This window comes from Neoarius graeffei, chromosome 23, assembly GCF_027579695.1.
Source record: "Neoarius graeffei isolate fNeoGra1 chromosome 23, fNeoGra1.pri, whole genome shotgun sequence".
NCBI classification, from domain to species: Eukaryota; Metazoa; Chordata; class Actinopteri; order Siluriformes; family Ariidae; genus Neoarius; species Neoarius graeffei.
The window spans coordinates 24833587-24857516 of NC_083591.1; the positions used below are offsets into that span (position 1 = coordinate 24833587).

Sequence of the window (23930 nt, forward strand, 5' to 3'; positions counted from 1 at the left end):
TACCTTTATAGCCTATAATCACGCAGTGATTGAGGTTAAGGTTTCTTTTCAACAGGCATAAATAAGAAACATTAATCAGAAAACACAACACACAACACGTTTAAATATAACTTAGTTTTATCAAAACCCTTGCACCATCACATGGCACATAAAAACAGCCTGCTTTGCATAAAATAGACCAATACACAACATAAAAATTATTTGGCAGATGTCGCAGGTATCCTGTTCAAAAAAATAGGCTACGAATAGAAACATTCTAACTTAGGCAGCATAGGCTTCTCAACACCGCCATCATCAGCCTCTTTATGTAGCACCTAATTAACAACAGCTGTGAATGGCTCAAATGAAATGAATAAATAAAATAAACAAAAGTAAGAAATGAATTTAACAAACTGAATCACTTTCTAATATTGCTATGGAGGAAGAGAATATTGCTGACCGACTGCAGTCCCAATCTCGTGCGTCTCTCTTCCAAGATGCGCCCACAGACACTAAAGGCCCGCTCTGAAGGCGCACTCGATGCGGGGATACAGAATATGAAACGTGGCAACTTTGAGAGCACTTGGAAGCTCTCTTTGTTGAACTTCCACCATTCAAGCACCCTGTCTGGGTTATCAGAGAGCCTGGAGCTGAGATAATCAGTAATTTCGTCATCGATCGTACTTGGTGCTGAAGTAAAGGGCGCATCATCTTCCCAGTCAGCGAATCGGTCTGTGGCTGTGCGTTGTTTTTTTGGCTGATGGCTCATCCTCTGCTGCTGTGGCCGTGACCAGGTCAAACTGCATCTTCTGAATAATTTCCTTTGCACCTTTTGGATAGGATTTAATTTATAAATATATAGGCAATCTATTTCTAAAATGGCTCATGTTATTATTTATTACGATGTATAGCCTATATAGCCTAAATATATATTAATAAAATGTCTCATGCTGTTATTCAACTAGGCCTAAAGCGTTCTATTTTCTGTTTTTGTGTCTTGGCTAGTAGGCCTACCTTTAACCACCTCATCTCTCGCATCTGGGGGCAGCATCCGTAGTAGTCGCATTTTAGGAGTCAGGAACGTTGCAATCCTGTAGATCATGTGGAGAGGGAATGCAGATGTGTCACTGGTGCCCATCAGTTCTTCCAGACGTGAGGCACACCCATTGGCGACTTCAGAGAGTAAGGGCTCAAGGGATGCTGCTTGACAGTGTTCAATGAGTCTCACGGACCACGGCAGTGGAAATGATACACTGGGAGTGGTGCTGGATTCTAAGTCATTAGTAGCATCCTTGAATAACTTAAGGAACGCAACTACTGTTTTCAAAGTGTTTGCATTAATCTGCGCAATTCTTTCATACTGGTTATTGCTCAGCAGTAATGTTGAAATCTCATGCTGTTGCAGTATGGAATCCAGCATATCGTAATTTGAATTCCATCGGGTCTCGATGGATTGCTTGAGGGATTTCTTCAAGCTGTTCTGCAGACCTGAATGCTTGAAATATTTCACCAGCTTTTTTGCATTGGTCAACAGTTCAGACAGCTCAGTTTCAGCCAACACACCTGGTGCAAATGCACTTGATAAGGTGACATTCAGAATGTGCGCGTTGCAATTCAACCTGGTGTAGCCACGCAGGGCGGCGACTATGTTTGCTCCGCGGTCAGTAACAAACACAATACAGCCAGATAGTAGTGACGCATCTATTCCAAATTCACGGAGTTTCTGGAACAGCAGACTCCTGATATTCTCCCCTGTTTTTGACATGTCACTCTCGAAGGGAGCTGTGAATAACACCCTGGAAACGAGGTCGAAGTTGTTGTTTGTATAATGAATGGTGCCAGATATGAATGAAGACTTATGGTAATCCTCCGTCCATATATCGGTTGTGATGGCACAGCCATATGTTTCAATGATGGGCTTTATTTCTGCTGCCACTGACGCCTGCAGTGCTTGTGCTCGCCCCTTGACATGTCTGGATACAGTGGTTGGATGAGGTAAAACATCCTTAACGTCAAACTTGCCACACTTTGTTAATGTTGCTGCTAAGTGTCAACAAAGCCTCTCCCGGCGACCAAATCATATGGCCGTATGTCTAGACAGCACACTTCCACACATTTCTCTGTAATTTCCTGTTTAATATGTGCAGGGAGAAGTTGTTTTTGATTGAAATGCAGCTTACTCTGACCTGGGAGGACAGAGCAGGTGTGACGCCTCAACCCAGAGGTGCCGGATTTGTGTCCATTGTAAATTAGGATTTTTGAGCATTTGTCACAATGAACGTAGTCAAGTTCGTTGCTGTCTGCGTCGCACACAACTGAGAAATTTTGCCAGATATCAGACTTTCCTTGTTTCGTTTTTGTACTGTACAATCCTTGTTTCAGTTTATTTTCTACATCACTTGTTTGACTCATGCTGTCACTAGGCTAGTTTACGATCCCGCAGTGTTTTACTATGGCCGCCCATTCCCGCCCGCAGCTAAGTGCAAACCGCCCGTTCCCGCGAGATTTGCTTTGGATCCCGCGGGACCCAATCCCAGTGCAGACCTCTAGGCCACAGGCAGAACATTAATCTCATTTTATGTTTCAAGCTTTAAATGAAGAAATTAGAAAACTAGCCAATTTCAGTTGCATTTAAAATGAAGCCAACCAAAATGTTGACAAAAAATGTTCATCAGTGAACCCTTTTCGCACGACTAAAATGTGATGCTGACAAGACATAAATGAGTGTAATGTTATTCAGTCAATGACTGTTGGAATAATTAGCTATTTTACCTAACGTTAACCTGGCTAGGTTATGCCACCAGAGCCTCACAAGTTATTGATAGATTTGGACTAAAAATAAGAATGAAAACAGAATGATGTGAGAAAAGCTTTCTAAGCACATGGGATGCAGTAACAAAATCACAAACATCTGGAGATGTGTAACAGTGTAGTTTGCTCTGGAACATGATTACTTACATTGATCCAACATGAACATAAAGACACCCTTTATACTATAAAAATTAATTTGAGCAAGAGCATATTTCAGTTTGAGAAAATAAAGTATTTTCCCTATAGTTTTGTGTTGATATATGGGGGGTAGGCATGTAGACAATGTATGGGCTAAGTCCTCAGTAGGTTGTATTCAGTCACGTGACACTTTCTTGTGAGTTTACTTTCGGTGAAATGAAATGGTGGTCAGACAAACCAATTTGGCTGCCGTTATGCGAAGAGCTAGTGAAACCATCTCCAACTGTTTTCGCAATTTAGAGGCCAATGCACAGTCAAGATACCCTCAGAAAGTTGCTCTTTGCAGTGGGATGGATCCTTACATGTGAAGGATTTTTCCTATGAAAAATTAGGATTTTTCCTATGGAAAATTATCCATCCGTTGAGCTTCCCGACATCACAAACTACCTTGTGCTGCAGACATCATTCTACACAGACAAGCAGATGAAAGCCTGGAAGAGCATAAAGGCATACAACTTTTTATATGTGGCTGTGTTAAAGATCTGGGGCTCAAGACACTGCAAGATAGATCCTGTAGCGTTTATGCCCGGGTAATTAGGTATTTTTGGGTTCTTTGTATGCGTCTTTGTGATGGTTGCTTGGACGCTGCAGGGTTTGGTATTGGGTGTAAACAAACCACAACTACTCAATTCTCAAACTTCCCTGCTCTTCTCTCCTGGTAAATCACTCACAAAGATCTACAGAAACCCGTTTAAAGACCTGGGTATTGGTGAAACAGGACTGAGAAGTTATCACAGCTCGCTGTACCTGCATGGCCGGGTCAGCGGTTTCGTGTTGTTAACTCATAAGCTCTGCTTTTGTGCTTATGTGGATCGTCTCGATTATCTTATCGATCTAGTTCAGTGTAGGAGCCCAATGTGTGTCATCATCCTCGTAAAGATTGCTGGGACATCCTGATAAATAAAGTGAAAACATGCGCATTAATTTACAATATGGTGACCATGATCAAAACGTAAACAAAACACATCTGAGGATGTAAGCAGCTCTTGAACTTCAAAACATCACAAAGTAATGGAAAGTGGTGGGAAAAGTGATTTGTGAATCCAAGCGAAATAAATCTGAGGAATTTACAAACCTTTCATGAAGTGATCACTGCAAACTCTCCCTTCCATTGCAGCAAAAGGTTCAAGAGCCACCTTTCTCATTGTCTTTTGGTAAAATTCTTTGCTCTTTCACCCTTTATCACTTCACAGGGAACCTGAAATAAACTTTTTTTCATGGTTTAATCGATTAGAATAGTGCAAAACAATGCAAACGTAGGGCATTTTAATGACAAGCAAGGTGTCTCTGCGAGGTTGGAGAGAGGCTACTTGCAATCCAGCAGTCCTGGAGTTCCACATCATACTAGTGGCAGATAGCAGGTGGAATGAACCAGCACTCAAGATGACCTTTTGCCAGAGTTTAAGCCTTGATATCCTCTCTGAGCTGGCATGTTGTGATGAACAACTTTCACTAGCCTCCCTAATTGATCTGGCCATCAGACTGGACCATCTACTTAACAACAGACTCTCCTTACAGCACTCACCTGTCCTTCCACAACCTCCACAATCCTCCACACCGATAGAAATCTTTAATACTCACAAGCCCCATTCAGAGAGATAGAGGAGGCATCGTGAGGGGTTGTGTTTCTACTGCGGAGAACATGGCCATCTCCAAGCACAATGTCCAGTTTGACCACCCAATCCCAGAAAACAAGGCCACCTTCGCAACGAATCCAGCTCCAGCAGCCTGGTGAGTCACAAAATCACTTTAATAGAACACTTTCTTAAACTTCATGTGTTACTAAAACTCCCAGACTCGACCCATGTTCTTTCTGCCCTCATATACTCAGGAACAGAGGGCAATTTCATTGACCTTGAGGTCATCCAGAGGCTTAACCTGCCCCCAGAAAAGCTCCAATCTATATAATAAGCAGCAAAGTTTGTTTGTTTGTCTCAAGCTAACGTCGCAATTTCTTGATGGATTTTCACCAAATTTGGCAAATAGGTCCAAGGATGACCCAAAAGTTTGCAGATATTAACAAAATTCATGTATGAGCCCCAGGAAGGTCTCTGGGGGGCACAACATCCACCCACCCCCTCCCTTAATGCCTTTCACATTATATTTACCAACACAAACTCTTGACAGATCTTCACTAAACTTGGCATGTACTGTAGGTACAGGAGATGGCCATAATTTGGCAGAACTCAGAAATTCCATATTTGGGCCCCAGCAGGTCCCCAGTGGGCCCCTGGGTCATGGATGTTTGGGTTTTTGTTTGCCTTGGGTTAACATCACCATTTCTCAATGGATCGTCACCAAATTTGACGTGGGAGTCTAGGGGCAACCCAGAATTTTGCAAAACCCGAGCAACACCAGGTAACCTGCTAGTGACCACTAAGCCTGAAGACCATAGATGGCAGACCCATTGGGGAGGGACTCCTCACCACTTGCACTGCACCTATAGAAATTCAGGTTGGGGCCCTTCATATTGAACGCATCTCCTTGTTCCTCACTCGTACCACTCATCTTGCCATAGTTCTGGGTTTCCCTTAGCTACAACTACATGATCCCCTTATTTCCTGGCAGCAGCCTGAAATTTTACAATAGTCACACTCATGTTTTCGTGAATGTCTGCAACTTCCATAAATCACCCTGGCTTCCACTTTTGTGGAGAGCCCCTCACCCAGGGGTGTTGAGCATGTTCCCGCCTGTTATCATGAACTCAAGGAAATGTTCAGTAAAGGTAAAGCCAGTGGTCTACCTCCTCATCGACCATATGATTGTGCTACTGATCTCCTCCCAGGCATGACCCCTCCACATAACCACATCTACCCACTATCCATCGCAGAGCAAGATGCCATGGAGGAGTATGTCCAGGAAGCACTGCAACAGGGATATATTCGTCCAGCCACATCCCCAGCATCAGCCAGCTTCTTTTTCGTGGAGAAGAAAGGAGGGGGTCTATGCCCATGCATTGATTTACAGAAGGCTAAACCAAATAACAGTTAAGTATCTCTACCCACTTCCATTTGTCTCATCGGCTTTAGAACAGCTCAGAACAGCTTGCATATTCACTGAACTGGACCTTAGAAGTGCTTACAATCTGGTGAGAATTTTTGAAGGGGATGAGAATTTTTGAAGGGGAAGACTGCCTTTAGTACCACCTCAGGGCACTTCAAGTATTGTGTGATGCCATATGGACTTTCTCGCACTTCCAGTGTCTGATAAATGACATCCTCAGGTACATGTTAAGACACTATGTTATTGCCTACTTCGATGACACTTTGATCTACTCCCCCGGTGAGACCACTCATCGCAAACATATTACATCAGTGCTAAGAAAACCAACTTTATGTTAAAGCAGAAAAGTGTGAATTCCACATAACTCAGATTTCGTTCCTTGAGTACATCAGTGCTGAGGGCATGAGCATGGACACAAGCAAAGTCTCTGCAGTCACCACATGGCCCACAGCCTCTATGGTCAAAGAACTACAATGTTTCCTCGGATTTGCTAATTTTTTATCGCTGATTAATCAGCGTTTAGTACCATCATCTCACCTCTCTGCTAAAGAAGGGGCCTAGGCACCTCCAGTGGAACAAGGCCACAGAGGAGGTTTTCAAACAGCTCAAGGCAGGCTTCACATCAGCACCCATCCTCCGACACCCCAATCCCACAAAGTCCTTCACTATGGAAGTAGACGCATCAGAAACTGGAATGTGAGGGGTATTGTCTCAGTGCTTTGGGGAAAAGCCCAAACTACACCCCATAGCCTTCTTCTCTAAGAAACTTTCACCAGCAGAACAGAATTACAACATCGGAAACCAGGAACTTCTTACGATAAAGCTGCCCCTTGGAAGAATGGAGACATTGGCTACAGGGTGCCACACATCCATTTACAATCCTTACAGATCAGAAGAACCTTGAATACCTTAAGACAGCTAAATGGCTAAACCCACGTCAAGCTAGATGGGTGCTCTTTTTCACTCAATTCCTACCATCTCCTACATCCCGGTTCTAAGAACACTAAAGCCGACGCCCTTTCCAGAATTCACAGTCTCTAACATCAACCAAAAATCTACTCCTATCGTGCCACCCAACTGCTTTTTCAACACCACCACATGGGAATTTGATAAAGCAATAGTTTAGGCGCAGCCACATGACCCTCCAGACACCTGCCCTTCTGGTCTCATGTATGTCCCACCTCAGTTCTGAGGCCAGTTCATCACCTGGGCCCATTCATGCCTCGCTACTGGACATCCTGGTCATCAGTGCACTTATTAGATTAGATTCAACTTTGTCATTGCACATGTCACAGGTACAAGGCAACAAAATGCAGATTGCATCTAACCAGAAGTGCATAGCAGTAAATAATATAAGTGTAATATACAAATATAAATGTACAGAAATTACAGGGTATGGAATGGTATAATGATAGATATTTACAATATGTACAAATGTGCGATATGAATGTACTATAGTGCAATGGTATGATATAGATATTTGCAGTATATACAAAATGTGGTATGAATAAACAGTAGTGCAAATGGTGATAGTGTAGTGAAGTCAGTTCAAGTCAATTCAGTTTGGTCGGGGGGGGTTAGTGAGTGAGTGTGTGTGTGTGTGGGAGGGGTGAAGTTCAGCAGTGGGACAGCTGAAGGAAAAAAACTGTTCTTGAACCTGGTGGTTTTGGACTGAAGACTCCTGTAGCACCTTCCAGAGGGCAGGAGAGTGAATAGTTAGTGTGCTGGGTGGCAGGAGCCTTTGTTGATGTTTATGGCTCTCTTGAGACATCGCTTCCTGTAGATGTCCTCAAGAGCAGGAAGTGAGGCTCCCACGACATGCTGGGCAATTTTCACCACCTTCTGCAGTGCCTTCTGGTCCGAAACAGAGCAGTTCCCATACCAGACTATAACACAGTTGGTTAGAATGCTCTCGATGGTACAGCAGTAGAAGTTCACCAGGATGTCTGAAGAGAGATGTTTTTTTCTTCAGAATCCTCAAGAAAAAGAGACACTGGTGAGCCTTCTTGGTGAGTGTCAGTTCTGACACTCACTAATCCTCACCCTTCCTGTTTCCATGGCTCATAGAATCTTGGGGTGTTGAATATAGGGTGGAACCCTCCATGCATTGTGAGGAGTTTTCATGTCTTGACATCAGCTGCATCTGTCTCCACTTGTGGCCAGCTTACTATTTCAGCTGTCCAAATGACATCGCGATGTCCTCACTGTAGATCCTGGTGAGGTGGCTCAGTGAGTCGATACCTCATTCACTCCTGGCATGCAGCTTGATGTATAGGAAGTGCCTGTTGGACCCCCCCCCAATCTCTTCCCTCTGTCTGTCCCTTGGAGTTATACTACCGTTCAAAAGTTTGGGGTCACCCAGACAATTTTGTGTTTTCCATGAAAAGTCACACTTTTATTTACCACCATAAGTTGTAAAATGAATAGAAAATATAGTCAAGACATTTTTCTGGCCATTTTGAGCATTTAATCGACCCCACAAATGTGATGCTCCAGAAATTCAATCTGCTCAAAGGAAGGTCAGTTTTATAGCTTCTCTAAAGAGCTAAACTGTTTTCAGCTGTGCTAACATGATTTGTACAAGGGTTTTCTAATCATCCATTAGCCTTCTGAGGCAATGAGCAAACACATTGTACCATTAGAACACTGGAGTGATAGTTGCTGGAAATGAGCCTCTATACACCTATGTAGATATTGCACCAAAAACCAGACATTTGCAGCTAGAATAGTCATTTACCACATAAGAAATGTATAGAGTGTCTCATCTCATTATCTCTAGCCGCTTTATCCTGTTCTGAAGGGTCGCAGGCAAGCTGGAGCCTATCCCAGCTGACTACGGGCGAAAGGCAGGGTACATCCTGGACAAGTCGCCAGGTCATCACAGGGCTGACACATACACACAGACAACCATTCACACCTACGGTCAATTTAGAGTCACCGGTTAAACCTAACCTGCGTGTCTTTGGACTGTGGGGGAAACCGGAGCACCCGGAGGAAACCCACGCGGACACGGGGAGAACATGCAAACTCCGCACAGAAAGGCCCTCGCCGGCCACGGGGCTCGAACCCAGGACCTTCTTGCTGTGAGGCGACAGCGCTAACCACTACACCACCATGCCGCCCTGTATAGAGTGTATTTCTGATTAAAGTGATCTTCATTGAAAAGAACAGTGCTTTTCTTTCAAAAATAAGGAAATTTCAAAGTGACCCCAAACTTTTGAACGGTAGTGTACATGTCAATCCTGAGACACCAGTAAGATGCTGACCTCTTCTGCTCCCTGGATGTACAGTCGAAAGTCGCACTTGGAAGATCACTCTGGACACCTACAGTAATTTGTCTGAGGACTACAGTTGACTTGCTAACTTTAGGACTGCAGTTTTCATGAACAGTTTTGCATTCAAGTTTCCATCAATGGAAATTTATAACAACTTCAACAAAACAGACTTCATGTTAAAACTGTAATTATTTTCCTGGTTTTACAGTTATACTTTGTGACTATATAGGACCTGGTTATAGAAGTGAATTATTTATAATCACACTATCTGTTATCACCCAAATGAGGATGGGTTCCCTTTTGAGTTTGGTTTCTCTTGAAGTTTTTTCCTCATGTCGTCTGAGGGAGGTTTTTTCCTTGCCATCCTCACCACAGGCTTGCCCACTGGGGATAAATTAGGGATAAAATTAGCTTATGTTTAAAGCCTTTTCATTTTCTGTCAAGCTGCCTTACGACAATGTCTATTGTTAAAAGCAGTATACAAATAAACTTGACTTGACTTAACAGTGCATGCCAGACTTGCTAGTCACTTGTGTGATGGCCTTGGAGTTGGACTCCAATGTTGTTTTCTACAGCCACATTGAGTTCTTGATGAAGGTCATCAGTGCACTGTGAGCCTTGTACAGTACCAAGCATTCCAGTATCCATGTGTGGGGCATTGAGTCATAAACTTTCTTGTATCCAATCCAGGCAGTGCTCAGGTTCGTCTGTCTAGTCTTAGAGTCTTGGGGGATTGCTCTATCGACCATTAGATGGTGCATTGACCCTCTGGTGTTGTTTCCAATGCCCTTCTGAACTTTGCTCATGTATTGACTCGTGCCCACTCAACTTGGCTGCTATGATGCCTGAGAGTAGCTTCCATGCTGTGGGCAGGCAGGTTATTGGCTGGTAATTTGAAGGTATTGTGCCCTTATTGGGGGTGGCATGGTGGTGTAGTGGTTAGCACTGTCACCTCACAGCAAGAAAGTCCTGGGTTTGAGCCCAACAGCCAGCGAGGTCCTTTCTGTGTGGAGTTTGCATGTTCTCCGGGTGCTCTGGTTTCCCCCACAGTCCAAAGACATGCAGGTTAGGTTAATTGGTGGCTCTAAATTGACCGTAGGTGTGAGTGTGAATGGTTGGTTGTCTCTGTGTCAGCCCTGTGATAACCTGGCAACTTGTACCCCATTTCTCGCCCATAGTCAGCTGGGATTGGCTCCAGCTTGCCTGCGACCCTGTAGAACAGGATAAGCAGCTGCAGATAATGGATGGATGGGTGCCCTTATTAGAATCCTTCATGACCAGGATTGTCCTGCCCTTTGTTAGCCAGTTTTTAGCAGCTCGCTCATTTGTGCTGTCAGGTGTTCATGGAGTACTGTTAGCTTCTTCAGCCAGTAGGTGTGGATCATGTCAGATCCTGGTGCTGTCCAGATGTCTGCCTTTGTGATTTGTTACTGGTTCTTGTTCTGGGAGGTTGCTGTTTGCTCCACCAGCCACTTGGCATTGGTGTTGCGTGATACCTCTTTCTCCCATATGGCCTTCTAGTATTTCTGGGTGCTGTTATTTCCTTGTACCTGGAAGTACTCCCTGGCTGTGTCTTTGGAGAACATTTATTCTCTTGACCTCTGCTTCTCGGGTGTATCTTTTCAGCCTAGTAGCCAGAGCTTACACGTGTGTGTGTGTGTGTGTGTGTGTGTGTGTGTGTGTATATATATATATATAAATAAGTGCTGTCAAGCGATTAAAATATTTAATCGCGATTAATGTCGCGACTGTCATAGTTAACTCGCGATTAATCGCAATTTAATCGCACATTTTTGTCACATAAAAAAAACATTGTAATTCTCTTATCAGTATAAAAAAGTGAATGGGCTTGCTTTGTACCAGTGTTTTTTTTTTATTGCAAAACATAACACGTCTTGACACAGCCACTACAAAGTGAAACCTAAGCCGAGCACCGGCGCGGGGCTAGCAAGAGAACCATGAGTGAAGTGATCTACTGCTTGAGTGTCTACAACTCTAATCAGAGAGATAGATTACACCGTGACGGTAGCCTTGACATGCTTGATTATAATATAAAGTACACCATTATATTAACTTTAAGTTGTTCGTTGATAAATATTGCATTAAATCTGATCTTTACTCTTTCAGCTCACTTAACACATTTTGTACTTTTACACTTTCTGCCTGTTGATGCGTCGCGCTGTCCAATCAGAGGCAGCCAAATTTGCATATTACAGGAAGGATTTCTGGGATAGCATTGAGTTTACAGTTCAGAGGGATCTGGCTTCTTTAGACGCTGTCTTCTTAAAACTGAATAAATATTTAAAAAGAGCCACATTAGCCAGTCTTTTGAACGGCTCTTTTCAAAGAACGGATCACAAAGATGTGGATCCCATCAAAGAGCCATAAATCCCATCTCTACTATCGCGCCCTGCCCGCGCTGGTTCTTTGGGGGAGGAGGGCAGAGGACTCTGGCTGTGCGGGGAGTGGCATTACAGTCTAGCTGCTATCGGTTTTCTAAGCAAAGTCTCTGTTCCAAGTTCCTGGCAGGTTCAAAAGCTTATGAAAAACCTACATCATGTCACAGAGCGTTAATCTCGCGATAAAAAAATTATCGCTGTTAAAATTGAGTCAAGTTAACGTGTTAATAACGCGACATTTTTGACAGCACTAATATATATATATATATATATATATATATATATATATATATATATATATATATATATATATATAATTACAACCCTGATTCCAAAAAATTTGGGACAAAGTACAAATTGTAAATAAAAACAGAATGCAATAAGTTACAAATCTCAAAAACTGATATTGTATTCACAATAGAACATGGACAACATATCAAATGTCGAAAGTGAGACATTTTGAAATTTCATGCCAAATATTGGCTCATTTGAAATTTCATGACAGCAACACATCTCAAAAAAGTTGGGACAGGGGCAATAAGAGGCTGGAAAAGTTAAAGGTACAAAAAAGGAACAGCTGGAGGACCAAATTGCAACTCATTAGGTCAATTGGCAATAGGTCATTGTAAACGTTCCCTGCGTGTGGGTGGAGCACAGAGGACGGCAGGACAGAGATCAGGGTGAACAGGAGGCTTTATTGCCGCACTTTTCAGTCTGACAATTAAATAACCAATCAGAGAGACAGAGACACACACTCTGTAGTCTCCTCTGGGGAAGCTCCCTTCCGCTCTCACTCTCCCTCCTTAAATAGGGCACGGTCACTGGGAAGACATACACAAACACAGGTTAATTGCCGTCAGGTGTAGTGATTCTGCCACTTACCTTCCCTGACTCCGCCCTCCTGTCACAGACCGGCGCTTGACCACGCCCCCGCTGCCACAGTCATTAACATGATTGGGTATAAAAAGAGCGTCTTGGAGTGGCAGCGGCTCTCAGAAGTAAAGATGGGAAGAGGATCACCAATCCCCCTAATTCTGCACCGACAAATAGTGGAGCAATATCAGAAAGGAGTTCGACAGTGTAAAATTGCAAAGAGTTTGAACATATCATCTACAGTGCATAATATCATCAAAAGATTCAGAGAATCTGGAAGAATATCTGTGCGTAAGGGTCAAGGCCGGAAAACCATACTGGGTGCCCGTGATCTTCGGGCCCTTAGATGGCACTGCATCACATACGGGCATGCTTCTCTATTGGAAATCACAAAATGGGCTCAGGAATATTTCCAGAGAACGTCATCTGTGAACACAATTCACCGTGCCATCCGCTGTTGCCAGCTAAAACTCTATAGTTCAAAGAAGAAGCCGTATCTAAACATGATCCAGAAGCACAGACGTCTTCTCTGGGCCAAGGCTCATTTAAAATACACTGTGGCAAAGTGGAAAACTGTTCTGTGGTCAGACGAATCAAAATTTGAAAGTTCTTTATGGAAATCAGGGACGCCGTGTCATTCGGACTAAAGAGGAGAAGGACGACCCAAGTTGTTATCAGTGCTCAGTTCAGAAGCCTGCATCTCTGATGGTATGGGGTTGCATTAGTGCAGGTGGCATGGGCAGCTTACACATCTGGAAAGACACCATCAATGCTGAAAGGTATATCCAGGTTCTAGAGCAACATATGCTCCCATCCAGACGACGTCTCTTTCAGGGAAGACCTTGCATTTTCCAACATGACAATGCCAAACCACATAGTGCATCAATTACAGCATCATGGCTGCGTAGAAGAAGGGTCCGGGTACTGAACTGGCCAGCCTGCAGTCCAGATCTTTCACCCATAGAAAACATTTGGCACATCATAAAACGGAAGATACGACAAAAAAGACCTAAGACAGTTGAGCAACTAGAATCCTACATTAGACAAGAATGGGTTAGCATTCCTATCCCTCAACTTGAGCAACTTGTCTCCTCAGTCCCCAGACGTTTACAGACTGTTGGAAAGAGAAAAGGGGGTGTCTCACAGTGGTAAACATGGCCTTGTCCCAACTTTTTTGAGATGTGGTGTTGTCATGAAATTTAAAATCACCTAATTTTTCTCTTTAAATGATGCATTTTCTCAGTTTAAACATTTGATATGTCATCTATGTCCTATTCTGAATAAAATATGGAATTTTGAAACTTCCACATCATTGCATTCCGTTTTTATTTACAATTTGTACTTTGTCCCAACTTTTTTGGAATCGGGGTTGTGTGTGTGTGTGTGTGTGTGTGTGTGTGTGTGTGTGTGTATACATACACACAGTGCCTTGAAAAAGTATTCATACCCTTTGAACTTTTTTTCACATTTTTCCACCTTACAACCACGAACTTAAAAGTTTTTTATTGAGATTTTATGTGATAGACCAACACAGAGTAGCACATAATTGTGAAGTGAAACGAAAATGATAAATGGTCTTCAAAATTTTAAACAAATAAAAATCTGAAAAATGTGATGTGCATTAGTATTCAGCCCCCCTGTGTCAATACTTTGTCGAGCCACCTTTTGCTGCAATTACAACTGCAAGTCTTTTGTGGTATGTCTCTACCAGCTTTGCACATCTAGACACTGAAATTTTTGCCCATTCTTCTTTGCAAAATAGCTCAAGCTCAGCCAGATTGGATGGAGAGCGTCTGTGAACAGCAATTTTCAAGTTTTGCCACAGATGCTCAATGGGATTTATGTCTGGACTTTGACTGGGCCATTCTAACACATGAATATTCTTTGATCTAAACCATTCCATTGTAGCTCTGGCTGTATGCTTAGGATCATTGTCTTGCTGGAAGTTGAATCTCCTTCCCAGTCTCAAGTCTTTTGCAGCCTCCAACAGGTTTTCTTCCAAGATTGCCCTGTATTTAGCTCCATCTATCTTCCCATCAACTCTGACCAGCTTCCCTGTCCCTGCTGAAGAAAAGCATCCCCATGATGCTGCCACCACCATGTTTCATAGTGGGGATGGTGTGTGCAGGGTGATGAGCAGTGTTAGTTTTCCGCCACACATAGCGCTTTGTATTTAGGCCAAAAAGTTCAACTTTGGTCTCATCTGACCAAAGCACCTTCTTCCACATGTTTGCTGTGTCCCCGACATGGCTTCTTATGCCTGTCTTTCAACAATGGCTTTCTTCTTGCCACTCTTTCAAAAAGGCCAGATTTGTGGAGTGTACGACTTATAGTTGTCCTGTGCACAGATTCTCCCACCTGAGCTGTGGATTTCTGCAGCTCCTCCAGAGTGATCAAGGGCCTCTTGGCTGCTTCTTTGACCAGTGCTGTCCTTGCTCGCTCTGTCAGTTTAGGTGGACGGCCATGTCTTGGTAGGTTTGCAGTTGTGCCATACTTTTTCCATTTTTGAATGATGGATTGAACAGTGCTTCTTGAGATGTTCAGAGCTTGGGATATTTTTTTATAACCTAACCCTGCTTTAAACTTCTCCAGAACTTTATCCCTGACCTGTCTGGTGAGTTCTTTGGTCTTCATGATGCTGACTGTTCTTCACTGTTCTCTAACAAACCACTGAGGCCTTCACAGAACAAATGTATTTATGCTGAGAGTAAATTACACACAGTAGGACTCTATTAACTAATTAGATGACTTCTGAAGGCAATTGATTGCACTGGATTGTATTTAGAGGTACGGTATCAGAGTACAGGAGGCTGAATACTAATGCACACCACATTTTTCAGATTTTTATTTGTTTAAAATTTTGAAGACCATTTATCATTTTCATTTCACTTCAAGTATGTGCTACTCTGTGTTGGTCTATCACATAAAATCTCAATAAAAAACTTTTTAATTTCGTGGTTGTAAGGTGGAAAAATGTGAAAAAGTTCAAGGGGTATGAATACTTTTTCAAGGTACTGTGTATATACACACACACACACACACACACACACACACACACACACACTGTGTATATACACGCACACATTTTTTTATATATATTTGAGAGAGACACACACACACACACACACACACACACACACACATATATATATATATATATATATATATATATATATATATATATATATATATATATATATATAATATACACGGACGTGTGCATGCATGTGCGCCTACACCAATTCTCTCATTTTACTCACACATTGAGTGTTGATAAGATCAATTTCATATTACAGACATTCACCGAACAAACTAAGTGTTAACAGTATTATGGATCCTACAGCAAGTAAGGCCAATAACTCCGCTGTTAGCATTAGCTAGTGCTAAACAGCCAAATGGATACCGAGCATAACTGCCACAGACCGGTTGTAATTATTTGTCTTTTAGGAACATTTTTGTTGCCAGTACTGTGTCTCAGTTTGGTATAGCAATGCTTAGCACACATGAATTGGAGCTTGTGAGGGGAAAAAAATGGCACATCCTTTGCAAAGGTAGTTTTCAAGCTGTGGGTGGAGCTTTTTGCCTTTTTTGTCATCTCATCTCATTATCTCTAGCCGCTTTATCCTGTTCTACAGGGTCACAGGCGAGCTGGAGCCTATCCCAGCTGACTACGGGCGAAAGGCGGGGTACACCCTGGACAAGTCGCCAGGTCATCACAGGGCTGACACATGGACACAGACAACCATTCACACTCACATTCACACCTACGGTCAATTTAGAGTCACCAGTTAACCTAACCTGCATGTCTTTGGACTGTGGGGGAAACCGGAGCACCCGGAGGAAACCCACGCGGACATGGGGAGAACATGCAAACTCCGCACAGAAAGGCCCTCGCCGGCCACGGGGCTCGAACTCAGACCTTCTTGCTGTGAGGCGACAGCGCTAACCACTACACCACCGTGCCGCCCCCTTTTTTGTCATCTCTGTTCTAATTTTTTTTTTATATCTCCTAATTTCTTATATGGTCTGTCATTCTTGTAGCCTGGAGGTGTGTGTAAATGGTGGCTACTTTGAAGAATGTAAAATATATATCTTTTTAAACACTTTTTTTTTGTCACATAGTTCTGTGTGTGTTCCATATGTTGTTTCAGAGTTTTGGTGTTTTCAGTATTATTCTGCAGCGTAGAAAATTGTAGTCCAGAAAAACGTATGAAAGAGTAGGGGTGTATAAACTTTTCACTGGTACGGTGTATATTCTATAAATCACAGATACTGTATAAATAACTTAAAGGATATACACAGAACCTGTATTTTTAAATAAATTTGAGTGGATAGTATTTCCATCCTTGACTCTTGTATGCTGCATAAATGGGAATTTAAATATATATATTTTTAACAGTTAAAATCGACCACAAAGTTGGCATTCGAGCTGAGCCAGCCAGCCCTGAGTGCGTGATGTCACAGCGGTAATCGGTTTTAAGGCCGAGGCCTTTGACAGCTATAGACCAAAGTCATATAAATAAAACATTATGGTGAAAGTAAGAAATACCATTACTGACTGGCTCAACTAAGACTGATTTGACTTCATTGATTGTGGGTTGACTCTCATTAAAACAGGATAGGTGTTATAACTTGTGCAACATACATGTACATGCATGCATTTTCACTGATAAAACGTAAAAGGCTGATTAAATAATCAGATGAACTGAGACAATCACATTCTGAAGCAAATTAAATAATCTTATACCGGTAACTTAAACACGCAATACAAGTTACATGTATTAATCTAAATGCAGGTAAACATGTTTTTGTTTTATATCCAAATGAGAGTCGGAGCTTACCCGTCTGTGTTCCTGCTTCTTGAAGGCCGATCTTGTGGCTGATTGTTTTGAAACAATCTGACTTTCGTTCGTTCAGTTCTCCGTTAATTTGCTTCTTCCACGTAAGGGCGAGATGGCAGCAATATCCAGTTTAGAAATCAGGCGGCTGCTCCACTCATTCTCCATTCTCTCCATACTGACTACTCTGCCATTACTGCTCAGCTCAGGCAATTACTAAAACCCAGGATGGAACGGGATGTCACTGGTTTTAGCAACAACCATGGGGAGGTTGCTGCCCGAGCAATATGTCCTGTCCCGTTCCGTCCTGGGTTTTACCAACAACCTTCAGCTCACGCTCCGGGAGAACTGGTGCACTTTAAAAAAAAAAAAAAACCTTTCCTTTTCTTGTTTTCTTTTTCTTGTTGATACTGCTCCCTCTTTCAGTACAGGCTTATAGCCAACACTCCTCAACAGATCAAAGGGCTCATACCAGTCTTCAGCAAAATGAGCAGAGGGGAGACCACTTCATAGGCGCCCAATGTGCCCATGAACTTTTCGCAAAACGCGTCCAAATCTTTGCAGTTTGAATATTCTTGGGCCATGAATGCAACATAAATCCACCTAATGTTCTGTTGCTGCACTGGCCAGCAACACGTCTATGTGGCATGGCGATAAATTAGCTCAAAATGGAGGCTCGGAGTTGCAGTCAGCTCTGTGTTTTAGTATAGCAGAAATGGCAATGAGACCGATTGACTTCCTGCTGTGACGTTATGGATGTCAAGGTCATTCACTCAGACTGCTACCTATATGAATCACTTTAATCATAAAAATTACTATATTAGATTTATTGTTAACACTTAAAATTATTCCTATGCCATTCTTGAGGTCTCAAGGCATTTATAAACGAAAGTGAGGCCATGGCTCTGCGTATCTGCTTTAAGGATTTCATTTGCACTTTAAAAATCTACCTCTTCCCTTGGTTCATTACACATCTTGTATTTACTGTCTATGCACTATTGTCATTGTCTTTGTTTTGTTATATTGTACAGCCTTTGTGTTGGTATAATTAAAAAAAAAAAGCTGTGGGTGGAGACACTGAGATGGGGGGGGGGGGGGGTATAATTTCAATGAGTACCCTGTGACAAAGAAAGGTGAGCCCAATCTGAATGGCTTGTTGAAGCACATTTTTTTCTGAAATGGGCAGCCCAAAAGAATCTGACTGGGATGTCTTATTTCAGAGTTTGTGGGTTGGTAGGCACTCTGGATACCCACTGAAAAAGTGATCTTTTTCATGGCACATCCCTTTTAATGCCTGTGTATATGAAGGGAATAAAAAATAGTGGAGATGAGTCAGGCGTGTTTTGATATGTCAAATACTGAACACTGATTATTGATTGAGTACGAGACGAGAAACTTTTATGGTTTGCCTTGTTCCAGGTATTTTATTCTTCTCATGGTTCTAGCCAGTGGTGGGTTTAGGCATGGGCGACATGGACAGCTACCCTGGGCAGCATCTTGCGCACACACACACACACACACACACACACACACACACACAAAAAAAAAAAAAAAGTATGAATTTTGAGATTTGCAGAATTGGTTTTCTATTGGTCATTTGAACATCACCTCAATGTCACCATGTGGGTCAATTAACCTGTCAGAGTGGATGCTCCGATTCTAGTTTGTGAACCTAGGCAGCCAGCCTACTTCCTGGTTTCCAATTCAGAAGTACGAGATGGGGAGTGAGGGGGTGCACGTAGGTTGACCTATAACCTCAGGTCTCCCCACTGAAAGCCTAGGGGAGCAGGGAAATCTATTAAATCATGCACCCAGTATTAATGCAGAGTACAGTCAGTCTCACTACAAAATGCTACTAAATAAACCACAATTTATTAATAATATTGTGATATACTTTCACAGAGATATTGTTGCATTTTTTTCTGGTTTGTGCGGAATCATTAAGAATAATATAAAACCAGTCTGCACATCACCAAGTTGAATTAATTTAGTCTTGATTCTTGGTTGACATTGTTGGGGGATGGGTAATGTAGTAATGCACGAGTGCCAAATCAACACAAATGGATAAGAAAAGGTCACGGGATAGCTATCACATGCCCAGTTTAGGAAAAGAAGAAGAGTAGAAATATGCAAAAGATTGAAGTACTGCACCTATGCAATCACTTTGAGTATACTATTATGCATGTATATTGCAATGTTGCTTTCTATGCTATTACACATAAGGGAAAAATTCCATTTTCTGTTCAACTGGCTTACATAACATTTAGGTTTACTTTCACATAGGGCAACATACAAGCTAGAACTGCCACTGGCCCCAGCAGATAATGTTTAGTAATGCAATGACTCGTGTTTTTCTCATTTCCACCTGTACATTTAATTGGTGTCATCATTGTTATTTAGCATTTAAGTGCTCATAGTGTGTGTGTGTGTGTGTGTGTGTGTGTGTGTGTGTGTGTGTGTGTGTGTTTGTTTTTTTAGGATTTTCCGTCGGAGACCCAAAGCCAAGAGGTCTTTTGCCACGCTCTTCAATGACGTTAGCCAGTCCTTGCTCAATGGAGGTATTTTTGTTAGAGATGGCACCCTGTCCTCCAGTGAATTGTTATCATATTTGGATGTTAGCAGTGACACTGAACAAGACACCTCTGCCTATTTTACATATGGTGAGGGTTTTGTTTAGGTTTTGAAAAATTTTTTTCGACCAAAATGTTCATTCTGGACCTGTCTATGTCTGTTGCAGATTCTACTAAAGTTGTGCCTCTTAAAGGCCAAGAAAGTATTTTACCAGAGGTGGAGTCTCTCTCTGAAGACTGTTCTGCCCCTGTTCTATGTGCTCAGTCATTGAATAGTCTGGTTGATGTCCCATCACAATCTAAATGTTACTGCATACCCACCAATCCGCCATCAGGTGAGTGGAAAATGTGCTATTGTCCAGTACAGAATATGCATGAATGCTGTCCTCCTGCAATGCATATGACAACTTAAATATTTTTGTTTTGTTATAATAATAATAATAATAATAATAATAATAATAATAATAAATGCAGTGATTGTCGAGGTCCAAGCAGTGTCACAGAAATCGCAAACATTGGTGGAATTATAACCCCGATTCCAAAAAAGTTGGGACAAAGTACAAATTGTAAATAAAAACGGAATGCAATGATGTGGAAGTTCCAAATTCCATATTTTATTCAGAATAGAACATAGATGACGTATTAAATGTTGAAACTGAGAAAATGCATTATTTAAAGAGAAAAATTAGGTGATTTTAAATTTCATGACAACACCACATCTCAAAAAAGTTGGGACAAGGCCATGATTACCACTGTGAGACATCCCCTTTTCTCTTTACAACAGTCTGTAAACGTCTGGGGACTGAGGAGACAAGTTGCTCAAGTTTAGGGATAGGAATGTTAACCCATTCTTGTCTAATGTAGGATTCTAGTTGCTCAACTGTCTTGGGTCTTTTTTTGTCGTATCTTCCGTTTTATGATGTGCCAAATGTTTTCTATGGGTGAAAGATCTGGACTGCAGGCTGGCCAGTTCAGTACCCGGACCCTTCTTCTACGCAGCCATGATGCTGTAATTGATGCACTATGTGGTTTGGCATTGTCATGTTGGAAAATGCAAGGTCTTCCCTGAAAGAGACGTCGTCTGGATGGGAGCATATGTTGCTCTAGAACCTGGATATTTCCACATGTGTAAGCTGCCCATGCCACCTGCACTAATGCAACCCCATACCATCAGAGATGCAGGCTTCTGAACTGAGCACTGATAACAACTTGGGTCGTCCTTCTCCTCTTTAGTCCGAGTGACACGGCGTCCCTGATTTCCATAAAGAACTTCAAATTTTGATTCATCTAACCACAGAACAGTTTTCTACTTTGCCACAGTCTATTTTAAATGAGCCTTGGCCCAGAGAAGACGTCTGCGCTTCTGGATCATGTTTAGATACGGCTTCTTCTTTGAACTATAGAGTTTTAGCTGGCAACAGCGGATGGCACGGTGAATTGTGTTCATAGATAATGTTCTCTGGAAATATTCCTGAGCCCATTTTGTGATTTCCAATACAGAAGCATGCCTGTATGTGATGCAGTGCCGTCTAAGGGCCCGAAGATCACGGGCACCCAGTATGGTTTTCCGGCCTTGACCATTACGCACAGAGATTCTTCCAGATTCTCTGAATCTTTTGATTATATTATGCACTGTAGATGATGATATGTTCAAACTCTTTGCAATTTTACACTGTCGAACTCCTTTCTGATATTGCTCCACTATTTGTCGGCACAGAATTAGGGGGATTGGTGATTCTCTTCCCATCTTTACTTCTGAGAGCCGCTGCCACTCCAAGATGCTCTTTTTATACCCAATCATGTTAATGACCTATTGCCAATTGACCTAATGAGTTGCAATTTGGTCCTCCAGCTGTTCCTTTTTTGTACCTTTAACTTTTCCAGCCTCTTATTGCCCCTGTCCCAACTTTTTTGAGATGTGTTGCTGTCATGAAATTTCAAATGAGCCAATATTTGGCATGAAATTTCAAAATGTCTCACTTTCGACATTTGATATGTTGTCTATGTTCTATTGTGAATACAATATCAGTTTTTGAGATTTGTAACTTATTGCATTCTGTTTTTATTTACAATTTGTACTTTGTCCCAACTTTTTTGGAATCAGGGTTGTAGTAGTGATTCATTAATAATAATAATAATAATAATAATAATAATAGAATATTCTTGGAGGGTCCAGTGTGAGAAGGGACTTTTACAAGAGATGCATGCTTATGAGAAAATGTAAACGTGATTGCAACCACAGCATCAGCTGGCTGTTGCATACCATAACCTTTGCAATTAGCAACAGTTGGCCATTGTGTAACAGTACAATACATTGGGCTACCAGTACCCACATGGAGCAGGTATGGGAATTAAATCAGTGTACAGGCAATTGTGATTATATTCTTTTATAGTTTGTTCAATGTAGTTATCACTACCATACGCAACATCAGTGCAGCATCTCGTCAGCAGTTTGGACACGCATCTCCATCACTCATGTTAATGCGGTACACATCTTGATGCGTTGCCAATGATCTGATACATTAAAGATTCTTATGAATCAGTTACTAATGCGATATGATATGATTCACTTCTATTGCAATGCAGTGCACTTTAACATGATTTGATTCAACATAATGCAATTCAGTGGAATATCACGCGATGCAAAAGAATATGATGTTATGCAATTCAATATGGTAGCACTTCCTCCTCCATAATAATCCTCCATGTCACTCAAGGAGTGTCCAATGTGAGAAGAGACTTGTTATTATACCCCTGTTCCGAAGGAGGGGGGTTATACTGGTTTACCTCTGTCCGTCCGTCCGAAATGCTCTTTTTCTCAGCAACCACAAATCATAGCCACTTGGTACCAAACTTCAGCTTGGGGTTCTATACCATGTATACCATTTTCAGGTCTGCCGCACATTGATGTCCTGTTTACCGACTTGCTGTATTTACGAAACATATAGCGTGGATTTACAAAATTTTCATAACATTTTTCTCAGCAACTACAAATCACAACTTTGATATTTGGTACTGAGCTTCAGCTTGGGGTTCTATCCCGTTTAGGCCGTTTTCAGGTCTGTCGCACATCAACTTCCTGTTTACCGACTGAATGTATTTATGAAACACACAGGGTGGATTTTGATGCTATTTCAAGAAGCAAAGTGCTATTTCAAAATGACAGTTTACCAGGATGTTATTTGAAATACCTTCTCTTTACTTACTTGTTTCAGGGTTAATTATTTGTTGAAGTCAACATTCATAATAAGTATCCTATTCCTTCGATTGCTTGCATTCTGATATAAGCTAGAGCGGGGGTATACGTTAGTGAGCAGTAGCTCACAGTTGATCTTGTTTATTTATTCTGAAATCTGGCACTGTGGCGGGAAAGCCACAGGGACAGCCACACCTCCAACTCATGCGAGACTTGATTGAGGGATTTGATGAGAATTGGCCATTGACAGCAGTGGAGATGAGAGAGTGCACTTGAGAAACAACTTGAAGAGGAGGAATCATATAAAATTATTGATCAAAATTTATTGGTGACTAGACATGTAGGGCGGCACGGTGGTGTAGTGGTTAGTGCTGTCGCCTCACAGCAAGAAGGTCCTGGGTTCGAGTCCCGTGGCCGACGAGGGCCTTTCTGTGTGGAGTTTGCATGTTCTCCCCGTGTCCGCATGGGTTTCCTCCAGGTGCTCCGGTTTCCCCCACAGTCCAAAGACATGCAGGTTAGGTTAACTGGTGACTCTAAATTGACCGTAGGTGTGAATGTGAGTGTGAATGGTTGTCTGTGTCTGTGTGTCAGCCCTGTGATGACCTGGCGACTTGTCCAGGGTGTACCCCGCCTTTCGCCCGTAGTCAGCTGGGATAGGCTCCAGCTTGCCTGCGACCCTGTAGAACAGGATAAAGCGGCTAGAGATAATGAAATGAGATGAGGAAACTAGACATGTAACGATTCATCCAATTCAGGATTCAGTTCTATTCACAATATTAAACATTTCC

At 42.1% G+C, this 23930-nt stretch overlaps 1 protein-coding gene across 1 annotated transcript in view; it reads left to right on the forward strand.

Moving 5' to 3' along the window:
- Positions 1 to 23930, forward strand: part of tmem71 (transmembrane protein 71) — a 112943-nt gene that overhangs the window by 57365 nt on the left and 31648 nt on the right. Inside the window, exons 6-7 of the mRNA XM_060905392.1 lie at positions 19855 to 19934; positions 20114 to 20281. Of these exons, the coding sequence (XP_060761375.1) occupies positions 19855 to 19934; positions 20114 to 20281 (248 nt within the window). The remainder of the gene's footprint in view (positions 1 to 19854; positions 19935 to 20113; positions 20282 to 23930) is intronic.